This window comes from Podarcis vaucheri, assembly GCF_965113315.1.
Source record: "Podarcis vaucheri genome assembly, chromosome: 7".
NCBI lineage: Eukaryota > Metazoa > Chordata > Lepidosauria > Squamata > Lacertidae > Podarcis > Podarcis vaucheri.
The window spans coordinates 7,125,064-7,137,783 of NC_138765.1; the positions used below are offsets into that span (position 1 = coordinate 7,125,064).

The window sequence follows — 12,720 nt, forward strand, 5'->3', positions numbered from 1 at the left end:
CCATTAGAGAACCAACGTTTGACTGTACTGGGCCAAAGCCATTTAGGGCTTTAAAGATCAGCACCAACCCTTCGAGTTGTGCTCAGAAACGTACTGGGAGTCAATGTAGATCATTAAGGATGGGTGTTATATGGTCCCGGCAGCTGCTCCCAGTCACCAGTCTGGCTACTATATTCTGGATTAGTTGTAGTTTCTTACAAAAGCAGAATGAGTATCACTTCCGGGTTAGCGCCATCGCCGAATGGCGGACTCCCTCCAAGCTCCGGAGGGAGTCGGCTCGGCAGGGGCTGGGTCCTACCGCGCCGGCGACGCGGGGACCCTTAAAAACCACGGGCACGGAGCCCGTGGACATGGTGACTCGGCTGGCACCGTTAGCGCCCTCCCGACTTGTGAAGGAGCCTTTTTAAAGGCTACGGATCGGGTGCCAGGGAGCGGCGTGGTGCTGTGAGTCCTCTGCTTCCCCTGCCGAGCGCAGCCGCATGCCATTCGATGGAGAGCGCTGGCTTCTTCCTTTGGAAATTTGGACAATTGGCGACAACCCGTGAGTAATTGGGTAACCGGGTACAAAAGGAGAAAAAAAAAGGATTTTTTTCCGGATTCGGCACGAGCGGGGGGGATTCAAAAAAGGAAGTCAGTCCCCCCCTGATTGTAAACATGCTAAAACAAGGACTGGGAAACCAAGATCGATCCAGAAGTTTATTGATGACAAAACTATTAACTCCACAATGGGAAACTACAAGAATTGTGCTGGAGGAGAAGAGGGTGAGAGGAAAGGGCAACCCCCCCCCCCTGGGAACCGGGGCGATTCGGAGAGCCTGGTGAAGAGAAACGGAGAATTTGACAGCTGTCAAAAGAGCTGTCAAAGCTAGAGAATATAAAGAGGACTTTGTTACAAGTATTTTGTTGGTCAATTTTGTTATAATTTGATACAAATATGGATATAAACTGTCGAGGGAAAAAGAAATAACAATTTGACTTTTGGATTAGAGGATACAAAGTTATTGCAATCCCCCTAGAGGGGTTTCGGGACATTACAATGTGTCGTATGTGGAAAACTACTCTGGGATGTGTACAGGTCTTATCTCCTGGGAAAGCTGTAAAACTGAAATATTATTTTGTCTACAGAGGTGACCATAATACAATAGAATTTTCTATTGAAGCAAGGAAGGAACTGGACGTAAGTCTTTGTCCCTGAATAACAAACCTCTGTAGAGACACTAAACTTTGGAACAAGAATGGTTGAACAGCTGAACAAGATGGAAACCTGAGAAAGTAAGAAATAAAAGAGCAAAGAACTAACTACGACACGGAAAGAACAACAGGAGGAGCAACAAACGATTAAGGAAAATTAAAGGCCTCTAACCAGACTGGATTTTTGAAGTTAAATATTATTAAAACAACTAAATCTAAAGAAATCGGCAAGATGGACTGAGAAAAATTTGGCTGTGGACTTAAGATCTCCAGGCCGACAACATACAGACAGATGGACATGGGGAATCTAAACCGGGGGAAGGGAGGGGGAATCTTAGAACCCAAAGGCTATGTAACCAACTTTTTGAACTTTTCTATATTTTCTATCTTATACTCTTTACAACTTTGATCTTATATGTCTTTGTTTTTTTTCTTTTTCTAAGAAAGGGGGAACTCGTGGAAGGAAATGAGAGCTGATCTTGGGGGGAAAAGCTTGTTCTATAATAAGATGAGGAGTGATGTTAAGATTGTGTAAATTTAAATTGGTTTATGAGTAAAATATACTAGGTTTAAATTGGGAATGAGAGCTTGTGGAACCAACTTAGGGAAAGGGGAATACAATCGGGTGGGGAAGGAGGGAGTCCTAGAAAGAAGGTTACGAAAATAAGGGTTTAAATTTGTCTTTCTTTTTCTTTCTTTCTTTATCTTTTCTATTTTCTTATTCTGTTATTATTGGAAATTTTAATAAATATGATTATATAAAAAAAACAAAAGCAGAATGAGTATTAGGTAGCACTTGTAACAGACTGAAGCAGTAGATTGGGCATATTTGCCAGGTCTCCCAGCAGAGAAATCAAGTTAGGTGAGGATCGCCACACTTTCACGCACAAAATAGCAGGCCCTGGATAAGAGCAGGATTTAAGACTAGAAGGGACTCTTCTGAACTCAATATGTTTGGAAGAAACAGCTGCACAAGAAATATCTGCGGATATCATTTCCTAAACTGAAGAGGGTGGGATCACATCATTGCAGCAGCAAATTTTATGTCCCCAATACAACTGGGTTATGAAAAGTTGCCATTAACTCTCAGAAAGGGGAGCGCAGTGAGGCCAGACAAGATTTCTTATAACTCTTGCCCAGCATAAAGAAAGCTGACCCAAGCAAGTCGGTCAGAAATGGTAAGAAAACACTAGGTCGCATGATGGATTACTTATTTATTAAAGTGATTGTTTCAACCTGCCCTTTTCAGGGATGGGAAGAACAGAATTCCAGCATGTCGAGAGAGCAGAGAAAACGACGAACACGGACTTAAAATTTCATCACAAAAGGCGGTGCAGCTAATGGTAATAAATAACTAATTATAAAGGGTTGTTTCCACAGGAGAGAAAGAGCTATGTGCCATTGTAAAATAAAAAAAATGAAATAAATGAAGCATTAAGCCAGATCACTATCCTCTTTAACTAGCACTAGAACTCTATCATCCCAAATTGCAATGTGAAATAACGATCTGGAAAATCCTGCTGTTACCCCAATTGCACATTGGCTATAGGGAAAATAGGAATTTGCTGTATTGCGAGTCCGAACATTGGTCCATGTAGCACATTATTGTCTACACTGGCGGTGTAGCTTTCCATGGTTCTAGATAAGGGTCCATCTTGTGGGATGTAATCCACTGGGAGCAGTCAAATACAACATTCCTTGTCTTCCTAGAGTGGACATGCAAGGGGATGTTTGGTCCAGCCAGTTGAAACTTCCTGTTCCTCCTGGGCTGGAGCATCCTTCCTTTTGCATGTGATAGAAGGTGGGCGTGACCTAACCTGTCCAGGTAACAAAAGGATGAGTCACACAGCACACCTCTCTCTTTTTCACTTCCTTCTTCGTTTGACCAGCTTCTAGCTAGGACTGCTCTGCTAGCTCTCAGCTAGCAGAAGTTCTGGGATTATCCTCCAATATGGGGTAGATCCACATGTACATATTTGTAACTAAGTCTGCCTTCAGGGATCCAGCTGTGAACTGATGTAAGTAAACTTCTTTTATTGACTTTGAATAAGATTGTGGCGTCTTTATTCTTTTAAGAGGGATTCAAGGAAACTTACCAGGAACGTACAATTCAATCTGGTAATGTGAGAGGTAATGTAAGAGGCTTACATGAGCCTGCAACCAGCTATCTGCTGTGTGTGTAAAAAGGGGGATGTAAACTCTGCTAAGTAAAGGAACTTGCTAGCGTGTGCTGATCCCGTGGGCTAACCATGAGGCAAGGTCTGAGTCCAGTCCGAGGTCGAAGTTGCAGTATGGAGGCAGTCCGTCAAAGCTGAACCTGGATCCAAGGCAGGGAGTCGGGTGCTGTCAGGAGCTCCAGCAGGCAGGAACTGGCTACTAACAATGTTGCTCCCACAACTTGGGACTGGGCTGGCCAGCTTTTATCTGCCCCGAGACATAGGGCAGCCCCGATCCTCTGGTGACTTGCCTCTCCTGGCCTGGAGGCGAGCACTCCTCCTGCGGGAACTTAGTTCCCTCCGCCTCTCTGCCCTGAGCCTCTGCAGCTCAGGAGAGGCTGGAGGGTTCCCGGACCCAGAGGTGACCTCAGCTTCCCCTGACGGGGCTGAGAGTGGAGCACCTGCAGGCAATGGGTCCTCCATCACCTCAGGAGCCAGAGCAGACTCAGCTGATGCCTGCACCTGAGGATCCAGCACAGGTGAGGACCCTTCAGGCTCAAGCCCCAGCCCCGGCTCAGCTGGTTCTGGAGGCGGGGACTCCTGTGCAGGCTGGGATCCCTCAGGTTCAGCCTCCGAGTCCGGAACCCAGGCCATGACATAGCGCAAGTTAGAAGGATATTAATAATCAATATACAGTGGTGCCTCGCAAGACGAAATTAATTCGTTCCGTGAGTTTTTTCGTCTAGTGAATTTTTCGTCTTGCGAAGCACGGTGTCGGAAAAGTTTTGGAAAAGCTTCAAAAACCACCAAAGTCTTCAAAAACCTCAAAAAAGGCTACCACACCGCATGCTATGAGTTGCTCCTCGAAGTCAAGTCGCAACTGTATTAACGGTGTTAAGAAAAAGGAAACAAACTTGCAAAAAACGCAAGACGTTTTCGTCTTGCGAGGCAAGCCCATAGGGAAATTCGTCTTGCGAAGCAGCTCAAAAACCGCAAAACCCTTTCGTCTAGCGAGTTTTTCGTCTTGCGAGGCATTCGTCTTGCGGGGCACCACTGTATCCTCTCTTGCCACCCTGAACATTCCCACACCTCTCAGTCCTACCTGAAGACGCTAAAGATTGAACCTTCAGCCCTTTTAACCCCTGAGCTATTGCAGGTAAGCATCCCAAACTCACAAATGATGCTTCGCATCAAGGTAGAGTTGTGCATGGAAATGGCACTGGGAGATCTTCACACCACTCCACCTTTCCTATAAAACATTTTGCAATTTACTTGGCTTTGCAATATAGCTGATGCCGCTGATCACAAGCACAACATTCAGACACACATCTGAGAATCTACATTTGCAAATTTCCAGGTCGGCAGAAAACTCCTTGAAAATGTGCCTCCTTTTTCTTAAAGTCAAATTATGATTGCAGCAGGCAAACGGTTTGTGGGATGTAAACACAGGAGCAGTCAGTGACAACATTCCTAGAGTGTACATGTTAGAACATGGGGAGGGATGTCTGTCCAGCAAGCAGGTAAACTTCCTGGGGACGGACTTCCTCCGCATGTGACCAGAGGTGGGTGTGGCCGCACCTGTGCAGGTAATGACAAAAGCACAGGGCAGGCAGCCACTCTCTCTCTGCCATTTTCCTTCGATGAGGAAGCATCTAAAGATGCTCTCTTGGCTCTCAGCCAAGAGATGAGGAAAGGACTATCTTGCTATAAGATAGATTCTAAATGTATGTAACCTTTTTAAGCTGTCTGCCTTCTGGGATCATATTGTGAACAGAACGTGAGTAAACTCTTTTATGCTTTTATAAAGACTGTGTTGTGTCTTGTATTTTAAGAGGGAACAAAGGGGAAATTACCAGAGTAATTATTATAGAGGTTCTAGCAAACCTGTGCACACGTTACCGTTGCGAACTTAAAGGGGAATGTCTATAAACTCTGCTGATATTTTGGGAACTTGTTAGCACAAGTTGGATAAGGATATAATTAGTCAATATATCCTCTCCTGCACCCCAGAACATTCCCACACGGTTCGGCTGCAGCCAGGGCTTGCTGTCCAAAGCTCATGCCCCGCAGGTGTCCTACCTGATCGGAGAGGCTGGCGCAGGAGCCGCCAAAATCTTCCAGGTCGGATTTCGAGCCCCCGTCTCTGTCGTCAATGACCAAGTCGATGGGCATCTTCCCCTTGAGGCAAGTGATGTAGCGGTGGCAGAAATTGTCACAGAGGTCATGTACCTGCCAAAAAGAAAGAAAAAAAGTGAAAATGAAAGAGTAGCCAGGAGTGGCTGGTTTAAAAGCCACGAATTTCCAGCTGGTAAGTATTCTGCCTGAACATTCAGGAGTTCTGGAAGCAGCCAAGAACTCAGGGAAGGGGGGCAAGATATGGACTTTCCCCTTCCTAATCATGGCATAACAGATAAGATCCTTTCCTGCATCAGTAACTGGTTCAAGAGCAGGAAGCAGAGGGTATATTTATATGCCCAGGATTTCCCTGCACCATAAGACAAGCCCCCATTTTACATGTTTTTGAGTCCTCTGATTTTCTGTTTTGTTCGCTTTTCTGTGTTTTTATATTGCTGTTTTATCAGGCTCCATTTTTGTTCCTGTTTATATATGTGTGGGTTTTGTAAAGTTCAGTCTTATTATTTCATTATCATTTCATTTGCTTTAACAGTACAGTGGTACCTCAGGTTTCAGACGCTTCAGGTTACAGACGCTTCAGGTTACAGACTCCACTAACCCAGAAATAGTGCTTCAGGTTAACAACTTTGCTTCAGGATAAGAACAGAAATCATGCTCCGGTGGTGCAGCAGCAGCAGGAGGCCCCATTAGCTAAAGTGGTGCTTCAGGTTAAGAACAGTTTCAGGTTAAGAACGGACCTCCGGAACGAATTAAGTACTTAACCCGAGGTACCACTGTATATTTGTTCGTTTTTTAGACTGGGAGATTCTTGAAATGCTGTGCGGTTTAGGAATGCATTGACATGAATAAATAAATGCCCCATTGCCCTTTTCAAAGCTCCTCTTGAAGCGCCAGGGTCTAGAAACTTGGCAGGGCTTTTGTTTTTAACAAACAGGCCGCCGGCCAGGGCTTATTCTGAAGGTACATGAAGCCAGCACCTTGCTGAAACTAAGCAGGTCTGAATCTGGTAACTGCCTAGTGAATTTTGGGACCCCCTTAATGTTAGCATGTCAGATACCTAAGAGACTTCAGTGGTGGCTGTATGGGGCTCTGACCCAGCAAAGCACCACCGACTCCCTTCTCCCTCTTCTGAACTCAGAAACACCCCTTTCCCCAGGACAAAGAATTAAACCCCAGCTTCTAGAGTCCGCTGCTCCCAGCAGGTGCCCTCTGCGTGAATCAAAGGGTTAATTACATTAACAAGGGATTTATCAGGTTACAAACACTGAGTTTTACTGCGTGGCTAACGAGCTCATTACCCTAGCAAAGAGCGTGCCTTTATTTCCACACACACACACAACCACATGCCCCACCTGTAGAGGCAAGCAGTGGGGTTTTCACATGTGGGTTTGGGCTGGTTAAAGGGGGGTAGACTTGACACCCACTCTTTTCCAGGGCCCACCAAAGAACTCAAAGAGGCGAGCAGCCTGTGTCTCGAAAGCTAGAGTGTCAGGGAGGAGACATGTCCCTGATGTGTTAGATTTCTAGGTGAAAGGATTGTTCTGTTTTCGTAAAGATAAATATTCAGGTTTCACATGGAAGTTGGTCACGTCAGGGAGAAAGGTTGTAGTCCAGTCCGTCTGTCCCCCTGACTTGCTAGCTTTCTGGGGCCACATTTATTTATTATCTATTGGTTTTGTTCATGAAATTCCTATCCTGAGCTTCCTCCCACAGGAGCCCAGAGCAGCGAGCATCAAAACGTTAAAATGGTGCAATAAAAATAAAACATTTAGAACATACAGTGGTGCCCCGCAAGACGAATGCCTCGCAAGACGGAAAACTCGCTAGACGAAAGGGTTTTCCGTTTTTGAGCTGCTTCGTAAGACGAAAACGTCTTGCAAGTTTGTTTCCTTTTTCTTAACACCGTTAATACAGTTGCGACTTGACTTCGAGGAGCAACTCATAGAACGCAGTGTACATAGTAGCCTTTTTTGAGGTTTTTAAAGACTTTGGTGATTTTTGAAGCTTTTCCAAAACTTCTTTTGCAGCCATTTGGTAAGTTAAGCTTTTAAAACTTTTTTGGGGGGTTTTGGATTTTGGGTCAGGGTGTTTGGAATTCAAGGACTTGGTGTTGGGAAGGGGTTTGCAAGAATCTGGAAGCTTGTGGGTTTTTTTCTGCATTTTTATGATTTTCTGTGACCATTTGGCCACTTTGCTGTTTTTTTTAAAAAATTCTGGATTTGAATTTCTGTGTGCTGGGTGGCTGGGGGAACAGTTGGGGAGGGGTTTGCAAGAATCTGGAAGCTTGTGGTTTTTCCCCTGCATTTTTATGATTTTCTGTGACCATTGGGCCACTCTGCTGTTTTTTTAAAAAAATTCTGGGTTTAAATTTTGAAATGCTCTTTACAGTATGTGTGACTTTAAAGAGCACTTAATAAACTCTTGTTGTACCAAATTTGGCTTTGTTTGGACTTTTTTTGACCATAGGAACGCATTAATTGATTTTCAATGCATTCCTATGGGAAACCGTGCTTTGCAAGATGAAAAATTCGCTAGATGAAAAAATTCGCGGAACAAATTAATTTTGTCTTGTGAGGCACCACTGTAATAAAAAATAAAGCAACGACACACCCTCAGGTATTGATTTCCTGGTTGCTACGGCCAGTGTCTATCAGCCATCAGCTGCTTGGGTAAACAGGAATATTTTTAACTTTCTCAACAGTGAGGGAGACAGGTGTACCTTGCCAGGAAAGGTGTTCCACACCCGGAAACCATCACAGAAAAGGCCCTGTCAAGTCACAGTAAGCTTACCAATCACAATCCGGTTGTGTTTTTTCTGCCCGCCCTTCCGCTAGCGCTGGAGAGACACAAGCCACAATCCCTATCTTAGCATTACATCCAAATCAGGGATTGTGGTTTGTTTCCCTTCCAAGGAACTCTGATCTGTAGCCAAGGTTTGTCCTTGGCTCACTGGCCGCGGTTTGTTAGAGCAAAACAAACAGCGGTCCCCAGTTTGGACGTGACCCTAAGCCAAGGAGCATGGCCTGTCTCTTGCAGGGAAGACCCAAAAGGTTGCATCCAGTGTTAGTCCTGCTCAGAGTAGACCCACTGAAATTAATAGACACGGCTAACTTCAGTCAAATAATCTCACTGGCTTACACTTGCCCGTGATCCAAAGGATGAAATTCTAACTGGGCTGACACACAGCATGTGATTTTAAGTACTGTGGCATCAACCACCCATATCCAAATTTCTGAACGCAGGAGGCCCAAGACACTGGTCCAAGGTATCGCTCAAATGGAGCGGTTGCTAGGCAACAACCTCCGATGAACCCAGCTTCTTCTGAAGTTAAACGCATAAGCAACATGGACCCCATACACTTATTTCTGGGCCAGACCTCGCCAGGATATATAGAAGAAGAAAAAGAAGAAGAGTTTGGATTTGATATCCCGCTTTATCACTCCCCTTCAGGAGTCTCAAAGCGGCTAACATTCTCCTTTCCCTTCCTCCCCCACAACAAACACTCTGTGAGGTGAGAGGGGCTGAGAGACTTCACAGAAGTGTGACTGGCCCAAGGTCACCCAGCAGCTGCATGTGGAGGAGCGGAGACGCAAACCCCATTCACCAGATTACGAGACTACCACTCTTAACCACTACACCACACTGGCAGGCAATATGATAAGATAAGATAAGATAAGATAAGATAAGATAAGATAAGATAAGATAAGATAGATAAGATGATAAGATAAGATAAGATAAGATAAGATAAGATAAGATAAGATAAGATAAGATAATATTAATAAAATTTATTATTTATACCCCGCCCATCTGGCTGAGTTTCCCCAGCCACTCTGGGCAGCTTCTAATCGAGTGTTAAAAACAATACAACATTAAATATTAAAAACTTCCCAAAACAGGGCAGCCTTCAGATGTCTTTTAAAGATAAGATAGCTACTTATTTCCTTCACATCTGAAGGGAGGGCGTTCCACAGTGCGGGCGCCACTACCAAGAAGGCCCTCTACCTGGTTCTCTGTAACTTCACTTCTCGCAATGAGGGAACCGCCTGAAGGCTCTCGGTGCTGGATCTCAGTGTCTGGGCTGAACAATGGGGGTGGAGACACTCCTTTAGGTATGGTATATAGGAACGAGGCCATTTAGGGCTTTCAAGGTCAGCACCAACACTTTGAATTGTGATCAGAAACGTACTGGGAGCCAATGCAGATCTCTCAGGACCGGTGTTATGTTGTCCCGGTGGCCATTCCCAGTCACCAGTCTAGCTGCCGCATTCTGAATTAATTGCAGTTTCCGGGTCACATTCAAAGGTAGCCCCATGTAGAGCGCATTGCAGTAGTCCAAGCAGGAGATAACTAGAGCATGCACCACTGTGGCGAGACAGTCTGTGGGCAGATAGGGTCTTAGCCTGCGTACCAGATGGAGCTGGTAGACAGCCGCCCTGGACACAGAATTGACCTGCGCCTCCATGGACAGCTGTGAGTCCAGAATGACTCCTAGGCTGCGCACCTGGTCCTTCAGGGGCACAGTTACCCCATTCAGGATCAGGGAGTCCCCCACACCCGTCCGCCCCCTGTCCCCCCAAAACAGTACTTCTGTCTTGTCAGGCTATGCCAACCTGGCACACTCTAGCTGTAGCCCAAAATATTTACAGGGCACCATGTTGGCCGGGCCAAAGGTGATGGGCAGCAGCGGGCAGAAAGATGGCTTTGCCAACACCCTCCTTCCTTCAGCTCCCAGTGTGATCTCGCTGGATGCCTTTCTGCAGCTTCGCCTTCAGTTACGTTTGCCTAGAACAATTGAAGCTGTCAACGTGGAGCTGGAAGCCGTGAGATCAAAGCAAAAGGGGAGCTGCGAAGGAGCTGAGCTGCATGGCAAAGTGTCTCGTGGCGACCCAGCCAGCCAGCCAGCAGGCCAGCTCCTCTCAGCTCAGCTGCAGCACCGGGGCCCTGGGATGAGGTTTGCGAAACCAGAGCCACTAAACTGAAGTGGCTTCCATTGACAAGGCCAGAGTGGCTTTGCTAAATATAGTGGCTCCATAGCTCAGATCTGAAGTCTCGCAACCTGTCCTGGGCATATACTGTATTTTTCGTCCTATAGGGCGCACCGGCCCATAGGATGCACCTCGTTTTTTGGGGGGGGAAATGAATAAAAAAAATTTATCCCCCCCCACCACGGCTGCCACCCCAAGCCTTGCGCACACCTGCCCGAAGCACAGGGCACCCTCCGGAGGGCTCCCCGTGCTTCGGGCGACAGGCTGCCGCCCCAAGCCTGGCGCGCAAGGCTTGCTGACACTCGCTGGGGCTGCAGGCTGCTGCCCGCAAGCCTTGTGAGCCTGCGGGAACTCCCGACGGGCTTGCAAGGCTTGCGGATAGCTTCCTGAAGCCTGAAGAGCAAGAGGGGTCGGTGCACACCGACCCCTCTCCCTCTCCAGGCTTCAGCGAAAGCCTGCATTCGCCCCATAGGACGCACACATTTTTGGAGGGGGGAAAGTGCGTCCTATGGGGCAAAAATACGGTATGCCTAACTCAGAAATGGGCAGCTGTGGGATGAAAACCTGAGCGTTGTGGTGGCCAGGAGATTTGTGGATCGAGCCACAAAACCTACAAGATACACAGAGAGAGGCGTTGTTTCTGTATTCTTTAGCCATCAGTATGAATGGGTGGGGGGCATCGCTAGATTAGCATTTATCTGAAAACCTATGAGTTCTGGTGCCGTAAAAACATAATGGAGAACTGGACTCTGAGTCTATTTTTAAAACTTCTCCCCCTCTCACTCCCATATGAGGAAATACTTCAAAATTGGAGACAGCTGTTGCTGCCGCTTGTGAGAAAGGGAAATTATTTGCAAACTTTTTTCTTTTTGCTGGAGGATAACTTGGATTTTGATTTGGGTTTTTGCTTTTTTTAAAAAAAGAATCTTATACTTTGAGATAGTGGGATTTTTCACCCTTTCATTTTTCCCAGGGACCACCTCAGGCTTTACTTCGAGCTATGTGAAAACTAGTTTTGCAGAAGCACAGAAGAAATATGTGAGATATTGCACTATGAGGCTGAGAATTCTGCTGTGGGGGACCTCAACTCCCCCTCCCCACCATCAACTTTCCTTTTATAAAGACAAGTTTCTGTCCCTCATGATGAGCCTGGAGGTGTGTGGGCAATGCCTGAAGTCTCAGGTAGCGGGAGGTGGGACTCAGTTAACGTTTTCTAAAGGGTTGGGGCAGGATATCAGCAGAACCAAAACAAGCCATGTGAAATGGCAAACATGTCAGAATAATAATAATAATAATAATAATAATAATAATAATAATAATAATTTATTTATACCCCGCCCATCTGTCTGAGTCTCCCCCGCCACTCTGGGCGGCTCCCAATCAAATGTTAAAAACAATACAGCATTAAATATTAAAAACTTCCCTGAACAGGGCAGCCTTCAGATGTCTTTTAAAGATAGGATAGCTGCTTATTTCCTTCACATCTGCTGGGAGGGTGTTCCACAGGGCGGGCACCACCACCGAGAAGGCCCTCTGTCTGGTTCCCTGTAACCTCACTTCTCGCAATGAGGGAACCGCCAGAAGGCCCTCGGCGCTGGACCTCAGTGTCCGGGCAGAACGATGGAGGTGGAGACGTTCCTTCAAGTATACAGGACCAAGGCCGTTTAGGGCTTTAAAGGTCAGCACCAACACTTTGAATTGTGCTCGGAAACGTACTGGGAGCCAATGCAGATCACCCAGGACTGGTGTTATATGGTCCCAGCGGCCACTCCCAGTCACCAGTCTAGCTGTCGCATTTTGGATTAATTGCAATTTCCGGGTCACCTTCAAAGGTAGCCCCACGTAGAGTGCATTGCAGTAGTCCAAGCGGGAGATAACTAGAGCATGCACCACATGATTTATACAGAAGTCAGAGAACGCATGTAAAAAATAATAATGGTTCAATCTACCTAATTCATGCAGGTTTCAAAATCCAACTTTCTTCAGTGCAGGATTCTAAACTAGCTGCAGCAGGGAAGACATACTGACCACAACTTGTCTTCTCAGTAAACTTGATTTGGCCCAACATTTGGTTTCAGCAGTTATTGTAGGAAACCACAGCTCTTTCCCAATCAGGGATGCCTCTAATAAAGCAGGGATCAATCATGCCCTTCTGCCTAACTTCCAAATTGCTAAGACTGGGGGTGTTTTTTGAGGGGGGGTAGGGTTTGCGGGTGGGAAAAGGATAAAAGAAATTGCAAAGCAAAGCAAAC

The 12,720-nt window shown here is 46.1% G+C and overlaps 1 protein-coding gene across 1 annotated transcript in view; it reads right to left on the reverse strand.

Moving 5' to 3' along the window:
• The window catches only part of MEIS3 (Meis homeobox 3), an 81,549-nt gene that overhangs the window by 42,267 nt on the left and 26,562 nt on the right, over positions 1–12,720 (reverse strand). The window contains exon 6 of the mRNA XM_082231272.1: positions 5,427–5,576. Coding sequence (XP_082087398.1) covers positions 5,427–5,576 — 150 coding nt within the window. The remainder of the gene's footprint in view (positions 1–5,426; positions 5,577–12,720) is intronic.